This window comes from Triturus cristatus, chromosome 6, assembly GCF_964204655.1.
Source record: "Triturus cristatus chromosome 6, aTriCri1.1, whole genome shotgun sequence".
NCBI lineage: Eukaryota > Metazoa > Chordata > Amphibia > Caudata > Salamandridae > Triturus > Triturus cristatus.
Genome location: NC_140589.1, coordinates 11428009 through 11448764, shown reverse-complemented (window position 1 = coordinate 11448764; position 20756 = coordinate 11428009). Strand labels below are relative to the sequence as shown.

At 46.7% G+C, this 20756-nt stretch overlaps 1 protein-coding gene across 1 annotated transcript in view; it reads left to right on the top strand.

Moving 5' to 3' along the window:
- PEX6 (peroxisomal biogenesis factor 6) overlaps window positions 1–20756 on the top strand; it is a 216075-nt gene that overhangs the window by 128705 nt on the left and 66614 nt on the right. Inside the window, exon 10 of the mRNA XM_085610116.1 lies at window positions 17817–17949. Within this exon, the coding sequence (XP_085466242.1) occupies window positions 17817–17949 (133 nt within the window). The remainder of the gene's footprint in view (window positions 1–17816; window positions 17950–20756) is intronic.

Here is a 20756-nt window from a genome sequence, read left to right as displayed (position 1 = left end):
GGTCGCACACTGCTCGTCCTACCAGCGTGTTACCCCAAAGCATTGTGGTCGATGAAGTCAGCATCAGCGGGTGCGCCTCTGCCAGGGTATTAAGCAAGAATCAGTCGTGTTGGCCATCCCTGGACACGTGTTTCAAGGTCATTACCTCTCGTCAGCAGGGAATAGGCATGTGTTTAGGGTTGCTGCGTAGGCTAACATCGAAACACGTGTCCAGGGATGGCCAACGCGACTCTGATTTTGCTTAATACTCTGGCAGAGGCGCACTCGCTGATGCTGACTTCATGGACCACAATGCTTTGGGGTTACACGCTGGTAGGACGAGCAGTGTGCGACCGATTGGATTTGTGCTCACTGTGTTACTTGTGTGCACTGACTCTCCCATGCTTGAAGGAAGTGACTCCATTATGGCCACCCGGGTCACTCTTGATCTCCTCTAGCCTTCCACTAATGAAGAGTCAATGACGCAGTAGAGAATGCAAGCAAATTAGTTTATTCACAAAGTACACTGCAGTGGAGTCCAATCTGACCAGCCTCCTATGATGGCTGACGAGGGACTGACTCTAACAAGCATAAAGTTACATTATGTATGTTGCGGAGTCCACAAAGACCCTCCTACAAAGGAACAACACTGGTAGATGTCGCAATACAATGGGGGTACAGAACAGAGGTTTCCATTCCGCAGCCTGGCAGAAGATATCTACTATCCAAGGTCGTCTGGCCTATCTTCTCCTGTAGACAGGTGGGAGAAGGCCTCCATGTAACAGAAAAGGCATGCGTTAATGAGCAACATTCACCATTGGAGAAACAAAACTTACCAAAGACCATTTTTCGTAAATGAGCAAATAACAGTTTTGTTATAATACAAAATGGCATCTTCGAGAACTAAAATGGTGGCACAGTTGTTAACCTGTCAAACGCAACATCTCCATTTACTAATTGTGTATACATACAGTATGCATATATAATAATTTAGCTATATAATGCTAACATAATATTGGGTAAAATATGAGTAATATGGCAATTTTAGGTTTCAATTCTAACAGACCCTCCTTTTAGCATTATATGCTAAATACGGACACCTTTATTCTTGCTATCAGGTAAGGGTCTTTACAATTCTATCAGTAAAGAGAAATACAGTCCTTCAAACAATATGTCAGGTACGAATATGTATATATGCATAACCAACGTAAAGAAGAAAATGACACTAAACATTAGCAGTAGGAGTGACATCAGGAGTTGAACCTGCAAGAGAAGTAGATGAACCAAAGACCCCCTGAGGATACACCTGCTTGAACCTCATCTTTATCAACCTCATATGGTCCCCTCCTCTCGAACCGTGCCCTCTAGGGACTGCAAGTTTTTGTAATAAATCTGGGCACCCACTTCGCCAATGCCCCTCCTTTTTACAATACGCACACTGATTCGGCCCTAGGGGTGCACCACCTCTACCAGCACCCGTGACCTTTGAGCCAGACCAGTGCCTCGTCCCCATCTGCACCCTCTTGCAACTTGCTGCAGCAACACCCTCGTTATCAAATCCTTACTCTTCTTGTCAACCTTGTCCTTTTCCTCATTTTCTTAATGCTCATAGTACTCAGCCATACTCCATATCACCAAAGGGGAGGAGGTAGTGCTCTCCAAAGCTTGCAACCGAGCTGCAGTCTCCAGAAGCAAGTTTGTAAGAAACCTGTTAACAAACAAACGAACACCACCTTCAACTGACAAATCCTGTCCACTGAAATCCAAGAACACCCCTTCAAACCTAGTAAAAAATCAGACACACACTCCCCTTTCTTCTGGTGACATGGCATCAGCTTATCCTAATCTACTTGTCTGGGTGGGATAAGAGAATGCATAGAAGTGATAATACGACTCGGCAAGGCCAGAATCTCAGCTCTAGGTTTCTCACCGGGCTTTCGCTCCTAATCCCATGCCATAATCTCATCCAAAGAGCCAACCCAATGCCACCCTGTGGTCCTGCGTACTCACCTGCCTCCATATATCCACTGACACCAACAGCCCGAAAAACATCTCTATATCTGCTAGGGTCATAACTGACGAGGAGGCTGTCTCTGGTAACTCTTTATAATAAGCCGTCGGGTTCTTCCTAGGATCCTGTGGAAATATGGATTTTTCTGATCAGTTATGTCCCCTATCTTGGACCCCAACGGTTCTATGTGCATGTCACAAGTACATGTATGCTCCCTCGCAAACACATGTGCGTCCACCGTCAACATGTCCTCTGTCAGATCCGCCATGAATAGGCCGGATATTCCATTCCTAAGTACGAAAGGCCACCGGCTTTGTATGGTTCACTTATGCCATTTTACAGTCCAGGCAAGTAGGCCCTGATCCTGTCATCAAACTCCTCTTGCCTTCTGCCTCTGAAAACTCAAGTCTGAGCCTGCATCTGTGACCATGAACTTTGTCTCATTCTCTGCGCGGCTCACGAAGCCTGACATCAGCCTATTCTCTGCCAAGAACTGTATTTTCGCCTTCGAATTATCTGCTTCACTCCTTAGCCGATGCATTCCTGTCTAGCAAATTAAGTAAACATTCTTCCAGCTACTGAGCAAAGGCTCGGCTTCTCTGTCCTCATGCAAGTAATTCATAGCCCCGTTACCATGGAATATTCCTACCCCCTCGCATTCAGTGTAGACACTTAGACGCTTGTACACGCACGCACAGTCAGTATAGAATAGATTCTGTCCGAGAGTCCTTCTTTTGTGGATAACATAGTTCTTTAAACATAGGATGTTAGATATGATTTGGGATTAGGTTGACTTGACTCCCCAGACTTTCCGTCTCCACATGTAGAGCTAAATGTCAAGTCCCCTTCACCCCCTAGTTGCACGTCAATCACACGTCATGCTGCTGCGCGCGCATCTATGCCAAGTATTATCTTATAGATCCACCTATATGTGACATCATAACCAATTATGTTCCTTTTTACTCCTTATTACACCCATTTTCGGTTACGCATATGAAACGTCATTTTCCTTATCAATTGTTACGCCTACTGCATTCGCTTCATTGTAATGTATGTACTATAAAAGTCACTTCTTGTCAATAAAGTATGTACTTCACTTCCTGAACCTCCGTGGTGATGGAACTTGGAGCAACCGATTATAATCGTCCATTGGAATAAAGCCCATTCCGAACCTCTAATACCACGGATTCTGCCTCTCAATTTTCTGAGCTATTTTATTATGTTTCTGTATCAAATTAAGTCCAGGTAAAGGAAATTATTTACCACATGAATGGCGCCCGAACAGGGACTCTTTCTCATCTCACGCGCCGGCGGTGAGTTGCAGGCCCGGTCTCCTGCCACAGCTGGACGGACAATAACGCGTACCAGCAGGATTTCCTGTATCTCCCTCCGGTCAAGCGGGGGCGACTGAGGCTGCGATCAACACCCAGACGAGGCGGTGAGAAGTGCGAAGTATCCCGACCAGAGCCTAGCTGAGAGAGCAAGATCCGAGGTATACAGAGGCCCACCAGTTCGAAGTCGAGTCCAGTTTCCGACGAGTCAAGTCGAGTCCAGTCCGGTCCAAGTTCAGTTTCCGAGGCCTTCCGTTTCCGAAGCTACCCGGTGAGTACCATTACTGGGGAGGCATTTCTGACGTGCACATAGGTTGTGCCGGTCAAGACGGGTTTGGGTACACAAATCCGGTCTGCACTGTTTTAGCAGTGTATCTGTACTGTTTAGCAGTATATCAAGTATTCCGAAGTATCTAGTTATTGTCAAGAATTATGCTTGGTGATTAGTTATGCAGACGATCATCATTGTTGGTTATTTTAAAGGTTAAAAATGTTTTAATGTTTAATGTTTAATGTGTTAAACGTCCTGCATATTGTGGTATGAATGGTTGTTCATTATTGTGCTTTTGTATTAAGTGTGTTCAAGATTAAGTATCGGATCAGTTGTCAATATGCCGCTCTTTTCGAAATTAAGACAGATCACTACTAGAAAAGGGGTACTCGAAGAAGCCGTCCCTATTCCTCCTAGGGACACTCCAGGGCACTTCATGTATCACAAACATGGCTTAGACGCTATATTATTCCTTGATTTATGGGTAGACTATACCAAGGAATTACCAGAAAGTCAGAGGTGGCCCACAGCGGGGACCTGGGATGCAGAGTGCATCATGAAAGTCGAGGAAGAGTTATGGAAAAGGAAAGTCAGACAGTCACAGAAAGACGCCGTTGAGTTATGGCGTAAAGAATCTCATAGACGTACAGAAAAAGCACTCCGACAGGAAGAAAAGAATAAAGAGAGTTCAAATAAAGTTCGAGAAAATCTATTAATTGAGGAAGGTATCCGAGTGAAATCAGAACAGGTAGATAGACAAAGAAATGCCCTTATGAATGGTATGTATCCCCTCCTAGCCGAAGGATTACCTAAGGCTACTCCAGAGATACCGAAAGACTTGCCACCCCCGTTATTCCCAATAAAGGTACATCCTAAGGGGCATCCTAGAACCGCAGAAGATGTTTTTCTTTCCTCGTATTTAGATGACGCAGCTCCCGAATATGCTAATTCCGCCCCACATAGACCGCATGCCAGGGAGGTTCAACGCCAAGACCCGGTACCAGTATCTCTACAGCAACAGATCGAGTCACAAGTTCCGGCAAGCACATCTGTTTCTGCATCTGTTCCTACAGCTACTTCTATAGCTGTGTCCACACCTATAGTTGCTGTGTCACGTTCAACGAATCCTTTCACACCCGACACCCCAGATGGGGCTGCGGGAGGTGCTACCAATACTTTTTCTACGCCACCCAGAATAAATAAACTTACTTTTCAAGAGTCAGCACATTCACGTACCCCCAAACTCGTAAATGCCCGTACGCTTAAGGAACTTCTTATAGATTGTAGATATGACCCTGTGCCCGGAAAAGAGGACGAAATGACCCTAGCATCATTACGTATCAGACGAGCCGCAGTGTATTTAGGGAAGTTACCAGGAATGACTGCGCATCTAGATAAAATATATCATTTTGTCCAAACAGGGCGAGATTCAGAATGTATTAACAGAGCTATGGAATACCAGAAAGTGGAGATACAGGGGGAACTGTTACGTTTCCTCATAAATTGTGTGATCAGAAATGAAGACCGACCGGGGGTAGACCCGGAAGCAATGCAAATCCTTACTAGATGGAGCCAGAATATATCAGAAGGTAGACATGATAAACAAAATTGTATAATAGCCATGTGCCGAAAGATCCGTAAAGAAATAGAACGCCTACACGAAGAAAGATTAGCGGTAGACGAGTTCGAACAAAACGAGGAGGAAGGGTCTGGACTGCCCGCAGGACAGTCAGACACCATAGCCTATGTAGGAAGAGGAAGATCTTGTAATAGTAATAGAGGCCTTATTGACCCGATACGTCCGATATGTCCAGATAATAACAGGAATTTCCAAATACCTATAATTAACATCAGGTCTAACGAGCATTCGTTCCAAGCCGCCGACAAACTACTCCGAGAACGAAGGGGTTATCATTTTCTCGATTCTATGGATGAACAAGATTTAGCCAGGGCAGCTGTCCATTGGGTGGACAGTCCCGGAAAATATAGTGATGATACAGTAACACGCACATTTTTGAATCTCACCCCAGATGAACAGAGGTTAGCTGGGATTTATATGATTCAACAACTCATTATACTATATCGGAGTCAGCATTCGGACCCTGGTCCCTTACCTGACATATTGACTGAATTACTTATGAATAAATGGAGAGGTTCAGGTACTAAATTAATTAAAGAAATTCTAGAATCAAGAAAGCAATATATTCTTTTTGTATGTTCAGAACATGTTTCATTACCCATTAAGGAAAGAACCACGTATCACATGGATAGACAGAATCCTTTACGAGAAGTACACCCAATAAAAGGCGAGGACAACGAGTTTAAGCGCGTATTTGTATATACGCCCATATCGAAAATAGAATTGTTAGAAATGAAGAAAGTGGTACCCAGTCATGACAAAGACCCAGCGGGTTTTCACCGAGAAATTAAAGACATGTTACTCATGGGAGAGTATACCTATCCCGACATTATGACAATATTAAAGGTATTGATGCCTGCTGGCATTTATGAAAAACTCAGGGAAAAAGAGTGGGAGGTAGGAGACCAAAAGATAGAATGGTCAGTATTAGAAGCAGAAGAAAAGGCCCGAACTGCAGGAGCAGGACTTGGGGATAAAACTAAAGCACTACCAGGTTTGCTAGTACAGGTACTGCCACGTTTATTAACTACGAAAAAGGAAGATTGGGGAACAATTTCAGCCTGTAAGCAGAAGCAAGATGAAGACACTAGTGATTACTATGCCCGATTTGAAAAATGTTTTGGTATAAATAGTGGCATAAAAGCAAGTAGCGAATCATACCCGCATCTGTTTGTAACAAAATTAGTAGAAAATGCCCTGCCCCAAGTAAAGAATAGAGTATTAAAATTCGAGAGTACCTGGCAAGGTAACACTCCATCACAAATGTTACAAATGTTACAGTACCATCACAATAGAATTAGAGAGGAACAAGAACATGAACACAGACGCATGAAAGACACGAAAATGAAAATGCTAGTTTCTCAGACAGTTCCAGCTGAAGGACATAAAAAGGGTATGACACATTCCGATTCAGCAGGACCTGTAAAAGGGACATGCAATTATTGCAAAAAGCCAGGTCATTACGTACACGATTGTCCAGTTTTAAAACATAATATCGCCATAGGTAAAACACAAGAAAGACCACGGCCACTCAGACAAGATCAGAATGAACAAGGAGCTCCGCAGCATGCACAGGCCATGCCAGCCGCACAACAGCCAATACAGTTTGTGCCAGCTGCACCACCGTTGCCTGTTGCTGCCACACAGACAACAACACGACAAATGTATCAGACCGCACAGTATGAATATCCTGAGTATCAGCGTTACGCATGAAAAAGCCTAGAGAGGGAAATTGACTTACCCCTTATTGAAATCCCAGTAGATCAAGAAGGACCTTATGTACATAGTGAATTATTAGGCCAAGATAGAAAATTTTTACTCGATACAGGGGCAAGTCGAACAACTATAAAACGTAGTGAAGTTCCAGGGGCACCCCTCTCAGGCTCTCAGAATATTTCCCTTGGTTTTTCAGGAAAACCTATTGTTAATGAAGTGTCACAGCCTCTTCCACTTACGATAGGACCTTTGACCCGAACTACAGATTTATTGCTTACTAAATCATGTCCCGAAAATCTGTTAGGAATAAAAACACTGAAAGCTCTAGGAGCTATAATATGTTGTTCTCCGGAAGGAGTAAGATTGTTTTTACGTGATTTTAAAGGTCACTATGTGTCTAGAGACATGGATTCCCGACTGCAGACTTTACCTACACACCTATGGGCACAAGGCCCTACTGATGTCGGATGCATGAATATTACACCATATCGAGTCACATTAAAGGCAGGAGTGGTGTTACCACGAATGCGACAATACAAGTTACCACCAGATGCTGTAGTGGCTTTACTACAAATCATTGACGAGCTCATTGCCCAAGGAGTGGTTGTGGAAACAGACTCCAATGTATGTAATTCACCGATAATTCCGATTCTTAAACGAACAGATCCAAAGGCCCCGCCAGTCTATCGATTGGTTATTGATCTGCGCGAATTAAACAAATGCATTGTGCCGCAATTTCCTGTGGTCCCAGATATCTCGTCATTACTGACAGCTATTGATTCCGAAGCGACATTCTTTACTGTAATCGATCTCAAGAATGCCTTTTTCAGCGTCCCAATAGATCCGGAAAGCCAATATTTGTTCGGATTTAGTTTAAATGGGCGTAGCTTTAAATTCTCACGCGCACCTCAAGGATTTACAGAAAGCCCCAGCATCTATAGCCAAGCACTGAAACGAGAACTAGACAGTATCCACATGCCAGTTAACACTGCTCTGCTTCAATATGTCGATGATCTGCTGATCACCGCGAGAAGCGAACCGGAATGTGAAAGAGCATCACTGACAGTTTTACAATTTCTGGCCGAAAAGGGGCACAAGGTGTCCCCTACTAAGCTGCAATTCTGTGTCCAGCGAGTTATTTATCTTGGACACTCGCTGTCCAAGGAGGGAAGGCAGCTTACACCCGACCGCATTCAGTTAATAGCTAACATGCCAATACCCAAGACACAAAAGGAGGTGCGGGCTTTCATAGGCCTCACTTCATATTGCAGGCAGTGGATCCCTCAGTATGCATTTCTAGCAAAACCACTCATTCAGTTGACAACACAGGAGGCAGCTGCATCGACTGTTCTCCCTTGGACTCAGGAACATACACAAGCTTTTGAAAGCCTAAAGAAAGCTTTATGTCAAGCACCTGTTTTAGCAACACCATGTTACCATAAGCAGTTTACACTCTTTGTTACAGAACGCGAAGGTACTGCCTTGTCAGTACTCACACAGGAACAAGCAGGAGCACACAAACCATGTGCTTATTTTTCTAGTACATTAGATCCAGTAGCCCAGGCTTTGCCTGCATGCCTAAAATCAGTGGCAGCGACAGCTTTAGCAATCAGACAAAGCGATGCCATAGTGTTAGGACATCAATTGACAGTACAAGTACCACACGCAGTAGAGGTTCTTGTAAATAGAACGCAAACACAACACTTGACTATAGCGCGACTTACAGGGTATGAACTTACATTGTTTCAGCCACATATAGAAATCAGACGCTGTAACACATTGAATCCTGCCACACTGTTGCCAGTAACCGGAACAGACCCACTAGCTCATGACTGTATTGAAGTTATTACAATAACGACGAAACCCAGACAAGACTTAACCGATGTCCCATTGTCAGATCCAGATCTGACGTTGTATGTAGATGGTTCATGTATGAGAACAAGTACAGGAGAGTTAGTGGCCGCTTATGCAGTCACAACAGACACTGAAATCATTGAAACTAATCGTATAAATACCTTGTCAGCTCAAGCAGCAGAGCTCATCGCTCTGACACAAGCCTGTATTCAAGCCACGAATAAAAAAGTCAACATATACACTGATTCACGTTATGCATTCGGAGTTGTACATGACTTCGGCGTGCTGTGGCGAGAGAGAGGTTATTTAACTTCCCACGGTGCCCACATTCAGCACGGACCCCTCATTCATGCCTTATTAGATGCAATACATCTACCCACTGCAATATCGATTATGAAATGTAAGGCTCATACGAAGGTTACTGATATCATTTCCCAAGGCAATGATCTAGCCGACAGAACAGCTAAACAGACTGCTCAAACTCAAACCCCCGACATGACAAAGACAATAGTCCCGATACCGACACATTGTATGACAGTTAAAGATCCTACTCTTGACGTAATTGACATACAGACACATGCTACACCAGACGAAATAAAGAAATGGACTGAATTAGGAGGGATCCGAACGGACCAAGGATGGATGATGAAGGAAAAGTCTGTATGGTTCCTTCCTGATTCAATGGTCCAAGTTATAATTAACACTACACATAGTCCAGCACATCTCGGAGAAAAAGCTATGCTAGACAGCATTCAACATATTTGGTTCAATAAACATTTGCGAGCAGCAGCCAAACAAAAGGTCCGTACCTGTATGATCTGTTGCCAGTTCAATCCAGGAAAAAGTGTTCCCGTAGAACAGGGTGGATTTCATCCTCCTAATCACCCTTTTGAAGTCCTCCAGATGGATTATATCCAGATGGAACGATGTCGAGGATTCAAATATGTTCTCGTAGTTGTCTGCGCTCTGTCTCGTTGGACGGAGGCATACCCGGTTTCAGATTACACTGCCCCGACTACTGCCAAACAGTTGGTTCGAGAATTCTTCCCACGATACGGTTTACCACGTGTTGTTCACTCAGATAACGGCCAGCCGTTCTCATCCGAATTAATGAAACATGTTTCACTTCTGTTAGGATATCAGTGGAAATTTCACTGTGTCCGACACCCCGAGGCAGCAGGTCTCGTAGAAAGACATAACCAGATACTGAAAATCAGATTGTCCAAAATATGCAGAGAGAAAGGTGTCGACTGGGTAGTAGCCTTACCCGTTGCACTCTTTTACATGAGAATGGTAGCACACTCTCGAACAGGGCTATCCCCGTATGAGGTGATCTTCGGCAGACCACCAAATATGTGGGGGACGCCTATACCACGCAAAATAACTGATGTTGACTGTAATATGCTGACAGATTACTTGGCTTCCTTGATGTCTGCACTACAATCTTGTCGTTCACAGGTAGCTGCAGCCTTTCCCGACAACACTGAGGTGAAACCCCATGACGTAGTTCCGGGGGACCTCGTACTTGTGAGGAATTTCGACCGAAAGACTCAACTGGAGCCCAGGTGGAAGTCACCCAAGTTGGTCCTGCTGACCACAAGAACAGCCGTGAAGATTGAAGGCAGGAAAGGCTGGATTCATTCAAGTCATATCAAGAAATTTCATGGACTTCCTGCAGATGTAAACAGCCCACCTCGTGTGTCTTCACCCATTGACTCAAAACTTCCTTTTGTTGAACAGAGTAACTCTGAACACTATAAACTAAAGCTTAGGCCCAACCAGTCGAGCAATTTGATTGTTTAAGTCCTCTCCAAGGTGAAGCGGTTGAATTGTCTCTGACATGTATCCCTTGGACCTGAGTAGAGAAAACACCCGAAAAATGTTGAAACGACAGGCGTATTGTAAATCACTGCGTAGCCACTGCATAGTGACATTATTAATCTTGTTTTTCTTGAGTCTTTTAATAATTACTGCAAGTATATTGTTGCGCATATATTACCCTATTGCCAGAAATGTTTACAATGTTACTGCTGAACATTCTTTTAGTGACTTACCTCCGCATGAATTGTCTTATAGACTTGCGCTGCGCAATAACACTTTCATTAGTATGTTACATCATTCCCATCAGACTAGTAATGCCACTAATTGTTGGGTGTGTGGCCGGCTCCCTCCCTATCAGAATTATGAAGGAGTCCTGCCTTTCTTTCCACATCCGTTTACACATAATGGCTCCTGTGGAGCATGGTTTAGTTTAATCAATTCCATAGACTCAGACACAGCAGTTTACCAAGATCATTGGGTATGGGGAAACCTGAACCTAGTTTTACTCAAGGTCTGCTACCCTGACAAGGAGGGTCGCCCCAAAAGAACAGGAACTGATCTGGAAAATGAAGTATATGGATTAGGTAATTTTACACCTAATCTCATGATTCTGAATGTCGAATCCGAAGTTGAACTAATTTTGCCCACCATGTCAGTATTCCCCGTAAAGGGTGAATTATGTGTAAGAAAGGTTGGTTCCATACATATGGGCCATAGTAAATGCACTACTATAGTAGAATTCAGTGATCAAGGCAAATCTTCATTTAGAGCTTCTCGCCACTCCTACTTTATATGTGGTCAGACTGCATATATGCGTCTACCTCTAGATTGGGATGGTACCTGCTACATTGCATTCCTTTTGCCACCTGTTTTCCTAGCTCCTCCTGATTATTACAGAAATATTCATTTAGTACACAATAGAGAGCAGAGAGATCTCCCAATTGTCGATTATACTGAGACGGCATGGGACAAGTATGTAGATTTCAATAAAGGCATCTTTCCCTATATAGGTACTGTTACTAATAGTAAGCTGATACGTAGTTTAACTAGAACCCTTGAAGCAGTAGTGAATGAAACTATTTCCGCCCTAGGCAATTTAACAGAAGAGCAGTCTGCTATGCGGATTGTTGTGCTTCAAAATCGTCTTGTCCTTGACGTCATCCTGGCTGATAGGGGCGGAGCCTGTAGGGTCATCGGATCAAGCTGCTGCGTATTCATACCAGAAAATTCGCCATCAGTATATAAAGCCATCACTCGCCTTCATAAGATTGTAAACCAGATACACCAGAACCCAGGCACTTGGACTTGGTCCAGTTGGTTTTGGAGTGTGATATCAGCCTGGGGATGGAGAGTTTTATCATTCCTAGGTATTGGCCTTCTCATACTATTCAGTTGCTGTCTATGTCTACAATGTGGACCAGCGATCTGTGGTCTGTGTGCCACATCGTGTATTCCACCACCAAGATTTCATTCGTCACGGAAGAAGAAAGAAGAACAAATGATGTTATATGAACAGATCAATGGATTGATGAAGATTGATATCTCTTAACGGGCAAGTAGGGGACAAGGAGGGAATGTGGAAATATGGATTTTTCTGATCAGTTATGTCCCCTATCTTGGACCCCAACGGTTCTATGTGCATGTCACAAGTACATGTATGCTCCCTCCAGTTCCAGTTATGAAGACGCAAACACATGTGCGTCCACCGTCAACATGTCCTCTGTCAGATCCGCCATGAATAGGCCGGATATTCCATTCCTAAGTACGAAAGGCCACCGGCTTTGTATGGTTCACTTATGCCATTTTACAGTCCAGGCAAGTAGGCCCTGATCCTGTCATCAAACTCCTCTTGCCTTCTGCCTCTGAAAACTCAAGTCTGAGCCTGCATCTGTGACCATGAACTTTGTCTCATTCTCTGCGCGGCTCACGAAGCCTGACATCAGCCTATTCTCTGCCAAGAACTGTATTTTCGCCTTCGAATTATCTGCTTCACTCCTTAGCCGATGCATTCCTGTCTAGCAAATTAAGTAAACATTCTTCCAGCTACTGAGCAAAGGCTCGGCTTCTCTGTCCTCATGCAAGTAATTCATAGCCCCGTTACCATGGAATATTCCTACCCCCTCGCATTCAGTGTAGACACTTAGACGCTTGTACACGCACGCACAGTCAGTATAGAATAGATTCTGTCCGAGAGTCCTTCTTTTGTGGATAACATAGTTCTTTAAACATAGGACGTTAGATATGATTTGGGATTAGGTTGACTTGACTCCCCAGACTTTCCGTCTCCACATGTAGAGCTAAATGTCAAGTCCCCTTCACCCCCTAGTTGCACGTCAATCACACGTCATGCTGCTGCGCGCGCATCTATGCCAAGTATTATCTTATAGATCCACCTATATGTGACATCATAACCAATTATGTTCCTTTTTACTCCTTATTACACCCATTTTCGGTTACGCATATGAAACGTCATTTTCCTTATCAATTGTTACGCCTACTGCATTCGCTTCATTGTAATGTATGTACTATAAAAGTCACTTCTTGTCAATAAAGTATGTACTTCACTTCCTGAACCTCCGTGGTGATGGAACTTGGAGCAACCGATTATAATCGTCCATTGGAATAAAGCCCATTCCGAACCTCTAATACCACGGATTCTGCCTCTCAATTTTCTGAGCTATTTTATTATGTTTCTGTATCAAATTAAGTCCAGGTAAAGGAAATTATTTACCACAACTGACTCTTAAGAGCTAGCACCTCGCTTCTCTTCCATGGGGTTTAGACTCACTGTTCCTGAAAATGAGCCGCTACCCGCTGTTGAACCACCTCTCCTCTCTGGTTACGCTGCTCTGGGATCTCAGGATGAAAAATAGGGTGTACCTGCCTCATCGGAAATTGGGACACACTAGTCAGAGTACATTGATGTAATCTTTCTCGATAACCAAGTAGCGTCCCAACATTACCAAGAACTTCTGCAGGGGCCATACCAGCAGAATATACACGATCTCGAATGTCATAAATACTTGAGGAGCTGTGCCTCCAATACACTGTTCACACAAACCAATCAATGTAGCCGACATGTGCTGAAGGACATGCTGTTGTGCAAACGGGTCAAAATCTTTCATCACGCTCCATATATCCTACACATTATAAATCGGACTCCGGGCCCACTGTGCTGCCTGATTTGAAACCATCCTTTTCTCCTCTTCACCTACATCAGATGGAATCAATACCCGCTCCATTTGTTCCCGTGCTGCTGTCCAATTCCCTCTATCCGACCCTCGCACCAGTGTCCCAACACTACACAACACTGCGGCTGAAATGTTTGGGGAGGACACTATAGATACAGACTTGGGGACAGTGTCGACAATGGCTGTGTGATAGGCGTAAGAGAAGGAGGAGAAACAGGAGCAGAAATAGGAGATACTGCGGGGGTGCCTGCAGTCACCGCACTCGCAGCTTGTGAAGCTGGAGGGGAGACAGACGGCTGGAGCCAAAGTTGTTAAGTCCACAGGAAGACCAGAGGAAAGCGGAGCAACAATGGAAGACTGAGACAACAGAACAGCTGGATATTTTCTCTGCGGGGCATAGGGAGGTGGGGGACGAGATCCAGCAGATCCTCCACAAAAGGATCCTCATCCTCTCGAACTACATAAGACTTATTACATTCTAATCGAAACTTCCTATCGGCACACTCAATACCTTTCTTTGTTTGTTCTTTATCATAAGCGACCGCTTTCTGCATTGCCTTCTTCCTAGACTCCTTCTCGGCCCGTATAGGCCTCTGCTTAGCTTCCTTCTGCCATACTTGCAAAGTATCAAACATCGACTGTCTATTTCTTCTACCAAATAATTTGTCCTGTAAATAATTCAGTTTTTGTTCATCAGAGGTACCTTCCAGTGGCCACTGAAGCTCAGTATTGTCCCTCGTATACTTGTGCCACAATGTATGAAACATAATAGGGCCAATACCGTGCTTCACATACATCTCAAATCTCAGAGTGCCTTCCGAAGGCGCAGGCTGCCGCCCCTCCAGGCGATGTTCCGCAGAGCAGCATCGGCACCCCAAACACCACACTTTGCTCCAACAAGGCATCCTAGCATCAGATACATTCATGTATTCACTCAATAAACACGCACACACACGCAATAAAGACACACACAAACAAAGAGCTCTCAAAAACAGTCCTCAGACTGCACCAAGACAAGATAGGCTCTAGCCCCAGGCCTTTTCAAGAATAAGCCAAATTCAACAAGTGGCCTGGCAGAACGTTCAAAAACGCTCAATATCATAAGGGTCCACAGACCCACCAAGTAAATCAAGACGGCGCCGCTTTTACCAAAACAAATCGAGATAAACTCACCTGGTGCATACAGCTTAAGCAAGATTATTCTCCACTGCTGACTCTTCAGACCAAACGGTCAGATCCAAGGGTTTCGCCTTTTCAGGACGCCAGCCGAGATGACCACTAGACGAGGAGCCACCTGATCAGACAGGCAGGGAAGCTGCGAGAACCAGGCTCTATTATATGGGGATCCCCAATCCGCCCATCCGACCGGACGCAACCCCGACCCCACACCCCGACTATGGGCGGGATGGGCACCTGGTGGAGTCCCTGTTTGGACGCCAACTGAAGGAAGTGACCCAATTAGGGCCACCGGGTCACTCTTGACCTCCTCTAGCCTTCCACTAATGAACAGTCGATAACGCAGTAGAGAATGCAAGCAAACTAGTTTATTCACAAAGTACACTGCAGTGGAGTCCAATCTGACCAGCCTCCTATGATGGCTGATGAGGGACTGACTCTAACAAGCATAAAGTTACATTATGTATGTTGCGGAGTCCACAAAGACCCGCCTACAAAGGACAAACACTGGTAGATGTCTTAATACAATGGGGGTACAGAACAGAGGTTTCCATTCCGCAGCCTGGCAGAAGATATCTACTATCCAAGGTAGTCTTGGCCTATCCTCTCCTCTAGACAGGTGGGAGAAGGCCTCTATGTAACAGAAAAGGCATGCGTCAATGAGCAACATTCAGCATTGGAGAAACCAAACTTACCAAAGACCATTTCTCGTAAATGAGCAAGGAACAGTTTTGTTATAATACAAATGGCGTCTTCGAGAACTAAAATGGTGGCACAGTTGGTAACCTAACAATTGCAACCTTTGCATTTACTAATTGCGTATACATACAGTATGCATATATAATAATTTAGCTATATAAGTCTAACATAATATTGGGTAAAATACGAGTAATATGTCAGTTTTATGTTTCAATTGCTGATGTTTTCTGTGGGTGCTCAGAGTGCCTTCGTGCTCTTGTGCAGCAAGCCTCCTCCCATGGTGCTTTTCTGCGAGTGCTCACTGTGTCCTAATGCTAACCTTCCACTGCTGGTGGTTTTCTTTGTCTTCTTCGTGTGCCCTGGTGCTCCTGCGCAGCACCCCCTTCTCTGTGTGTGCTTACAGTATCCTGCCGCTCATGTGCTCACTGTACCGTGGTGCTTGTGTGCAGTGAGCCTCCTCCGTGTGATCACGGTCTCCTAGTGTTCATGTGTCTCCATGTTCCTATACTAGTTTGTTCATCGTGTTTGGTTCTCATGTACTCACTAGTGCTCCTGATCTCCTGGTGCTCATATGCTCAGCGTGTGGTGGTGCTTGTATGCACTAAACCACCTATGTGCGCTCACCGTGTCCTGGTGCTAGTGTGCTCACCGTCTCCTGGTGCTAGTGTGCTCACCATTTCCTGGTGCTAGTGTGCTCACCATCTCCTGGTGCTAGTGTGCTCACCGTGTCCTGGTGCTAGTGTGCTCACCATCTCCTGGTGCTCGTGTGCTCACCGTGTCCTGGTGCTCGTGTGCTCACCGTGTCCTGGTGTTAGTGTGCTCACCATCTCCTGGTGCTAGTGTGCTCACCATCTCCTGGTGCTAGTGTGCTCACCGTCTCCTGGGGCTAGTGTGCTCACCGTGTCCTGGTGCTAGTGTGCTCACCGTCTCCTGGGGCTAGTGTGCTCACCATCTCCTGGTGCTAGTGTGCTCACCGTGTCCTGATGCTAGTGTGCTCACCGTCTCCTGGGGCTAGTGTGCTCACCGTGTCCTGGTGCTAGTGTGCTCACCGTCTCCTGGGGCTAGTGTGCTCACCGTCTCCTGGTGCTAGTGTGCTCACCGTCTCCTGGTGCTAGTGTGCTCACCGTCTCCTGGTGCTAGTGTGCTCACCGTCTCCTGGTGCTAGTGTGCTCACCGTCTCCTGGTGCTAGTGTGCTCACCGTCTCCTGGGGCTAGTGTGCTCACCGTGTCTGGATGCTACTGTACTCACCGTCTCCTGGGGCTAGTGTGCTCACCGTCTCCTTGGGCTAGTGTGCTCACCGTCTTCTGGTGTTCATGTGCTCACCGTGTCCTGATGCTAGTGTGCTCACCGTCTCCTGGTGCTAGTGTGCTCACCGTCTCCTGGTGCTAGTGTGCTCACCGTCTCCTGGTGCTAGTGTGCTCACCGTCTCCTGGTGCTAGTGTGCTCACCGTCTCCTGGTGTTCATGTGCTCACCGTCTCCTGGTGTTCATGTGCTCACCGTCTCCTGGTGCTAGTGTGCTCACCGTCTCCTGGTGCTAGTGTGCTCACCGTCTCCTGGTGCTAGTGTGCTCACCGTCTCCTGGTGCTCCTGGTGTTCGTGTGCTCACCGTCTTCTGGTGTTCATGTGCTCACCGTCTCCTGGTGCTAGTGTGCTCACCGTCTCCTGGTGCTCCTGGTGTTCGTGTGCTCACCATCTCCTGGTGTTCGTGTGCTCACCGTCTCTCCTGGTGTTCGTGTGCTCACCGTCTCTCCTGGTGTTCGTGTGCTCACCGTCTCTCCTGGTGTTCGTGTGCTCACCGTCTCTCCTGGTGTTCGTGTGCTCACCGTCTCTCCTGGTGCTAGTGTGCTCACCGTCTCCTGGTGCTAGTGTGCTCACCATCTCCTGGTGCTAGTGTGCTCACCGTCTCCTGGTGCTTGTGTGCTCACCGTCTCCTGGTGCTTGTGTGCTCACCGTCTCCCGGTGCTTGTGTGCTCACCGTCTCCTGGTGCTTGTGTGCTCACCGTCTTCTGGTGCTTGTGTGCTCACCGTGTCGTGGTGCTTGTGTGGTCCCTGTGTCCTGGTGCTCATGTGGTCCCTATGTCCTAGCACTTGTGTGCATTAATCCCCTGTGTTGTGTTTCTGTGCAGTGCCTCCAGTCAGATGAGTGAGGAAGAGGCGAGGGAGCTGTGTGCTGCTGGCTACCCCATCATTGCTGAAGACTTTAACCTGGCTTTGGATCATCTGCACGAAGCTCATGCCCAGGCCGTGGGAGCACCCAAGGTACTCGCCGCTGACTCAGTGCAGCAGACTACTGATGGAAAGGGTTTCTTAGATACTGTCAGCCTGCCATGGGTGCATTAACTGTCCTTTGTGCTAAAAGATGTCTAGGGCTACAGTGAAGGAAGAGAGCCATCACAGGGCTGATTGACCTGCAGCTTTCCTATCTAGACTCTCTCTCTCCCCTCTCTCTGTCTCTCCCTGACTCACTCTCTAGATATCTCTTCCCTCTCTCTGTACATCTCCCCCCGCTCTCGCTCTCTCTGTCGCGCTCTCTCTCTTTAGAAGGGCTTATGGAAGGGCTATTTTACAGTCTATGCACAGCATGTGTATCTACAGCTACACATGCCTCAAACAGAAAATGTTAACATGTAAGCATCTGCTCATGACATGTAGTGCTGTAGATTCACATGCACCCACCCTCTAGACACCACTGGGCTGTTGCAGTCACCATTACTTTGCACTTCCCTTGCATGGCCATCTGTATATCTTTCTCTTTCCGGTATCGCTCTGCTCCAGTCTCATCCTCGCCCGTTGTGCCGAAACAGACAGAGTGCTCTTTCAGCAGCTCCAGGTACTTTATCTGCATTATAATGGATTCCATGGAGTGGTCCTGATGCAAGGGATGAAGGATGCTGTGGATGCGCCACAGTCAACAGGGGTCTTCCTGCAGGGATTCCTCGGTCCACGAAGATGGTGAGGGGGTCCTGGTTGCTGGGTCAAAATCCCACAAAGTCCTCTCTGTTCTGGCCATAGTCCAGTCGCCCGTTGTCAGGGGTCACAGACCAATCCTACCTGAGTTCATAGCTCACCCTCTGACGGTCCCAGCAACTCTCCCACAGCACTCACAAGCTCGGGTGCAACTCTGTGCATCGGGCCTTTCTCCTTCGTGCTGTATGACGGCTGTGGCAGCTGCTTGAAGACTGCTCTACCAACTTGTCCCAGCAGTCTTCAGCGAGTGTGTCCCTGTGCTTGGTACAGGATGCCAGTCACCTGGCCCTTGGAGTTTTCTTGGCTTGACTGGGCCCTGGAGACCGATTTTTCTTGAACAGGACAAAGCACCAGGTGCAGTTTTTGTAGGTGCAGCTTCTCTTTGCTGGTCCCCCAGTGCGGCAGGGCAGTCCTTCTTCCAATCTGAGGTCTGGGTGCCAGGGTTGCGCCCCCCTATGCTCGGAAAATACCCTCAGGGCAGGATGCAGTTGGTAGCCAACGAGCTAGCAGGTTCCCTCCCACCTGCTGACCACTTCCTGTCGAGGGTGGCATCTACCTATCCCAGAATGCACCATTTTGCTGACACCCAAGGTGGCGAAACCCCTCTCTCTGTGTACAGACCTCACTAACCCACTCTCGGGGTGTGGCTACCTCGGGGGGACACGCCCCTGGGGAAACTGGTTTCCCCTCACTGCCTCCTCTGCCAGCTTGTCTACCTCAACAGTGGGGCAGCCCTCTCCCCTGGAGTTGCATGTCTGTCCATCAAAGGCAGTTTCTCCTTTGAAGCCTACCTTTTGGGGCTAACTCCCAAGTTGCTTACTTCAGGAGGGAGGCGACACCTCCCTGGCCTACAATCCCTCATTGTTCCCCTTCTGGCGAGTTGTCACATCTCTCCAAGTAGGCAGAAAGGTGTCTCAAGGAACTTGCTCCATGTGTGCCTGGGAAGGCCCCAGAGTTTTTTTTTTTTTTAGAACTCTTTTTATTGAAAAAATGAGGCATGTTACATAGGTAAACCATGCGATCTGGCCTTGTATACTACACAGTGAATGATTCCATGACACATATATAGAGCATCAAAGGAAATTGACAGTTCTGATTGTACATACTTGGGTCTCAAGTGCGATATCTGTTCTGGCCCTCGGAGGTTCACAAATCCCTCCCCGATATACATTCCACTTCCCCCAAATTTGCGTCCATTTGTTCAGGCACCCCCTGGCTTCATGGATGGTTTTTTCTGTCACCATGCACCAGTCGATATCTTTGGCCGCCTGGCAGAGGTGGAGATCAGAGGCACCTGGTCTCCAGCAGAGCATGGGCTCTGTATCACGCTGCTGGAGCTTCGGGCAATTCGTCTGGCCCCAAACGCCTTTCAGCTGCCGTCCATCAGAAGGAGGCTGGGACTGGACTACACGGACAGCACAGCTGCCAATCTTTCTGGTTGCCATCCACCAACTGGCAGACCATGAGTGGCGTCTCCATCCTGAGGTGATGCGTGGCGTCTTCAAGGAGGAGGGTACGCTCTGGCTAGATCTGTTCACCACTGTGGAGTACATGCAGTCTTGACACTTCTGTGCGTCCTCCAGGGCGCTCCTTACATGATGCATGGCAGCTAGAATGGAAGGACAGACTCCTGTACCTCTCTCCTGCCTCGGGTTCTAAGCGAGATCAAGACCGACGGGGGCCCAGATTGTTCTCACTGCCCCGGACTGGGCCTGGAGCATGTGGTATTCAATGCTCTTGAGCCTGAGTCTTTATCCTCCAATCAGTCTTCCTGTTTGGGAGGACTTCCTGTCTCAGCAGCAGGGGAGGGGCTTGAATCGAATCTCGACAACTTGCACTTCCATACAAGGATATTGAGTGGCTGGAGCTTAATGCATTTTGTTTGCATACCCAGGAGGTCGATGCCATCCTTGCTGGCGGATGCCCTTCCATGAAGTCCATCTACTCTTGGGTTTAGGACCCGTTTGTCGCTTGGTGTGGTGCATGAGAAGCAGACCAGTTATAAGTGAAACTTTCTGATGCCCTTTTGTTTGCCCTGCAAGGCACTGCTGCGGGCATGGTGAAAGGTTATTTTTCAGGCTTTTCCGTGTTTATATGAC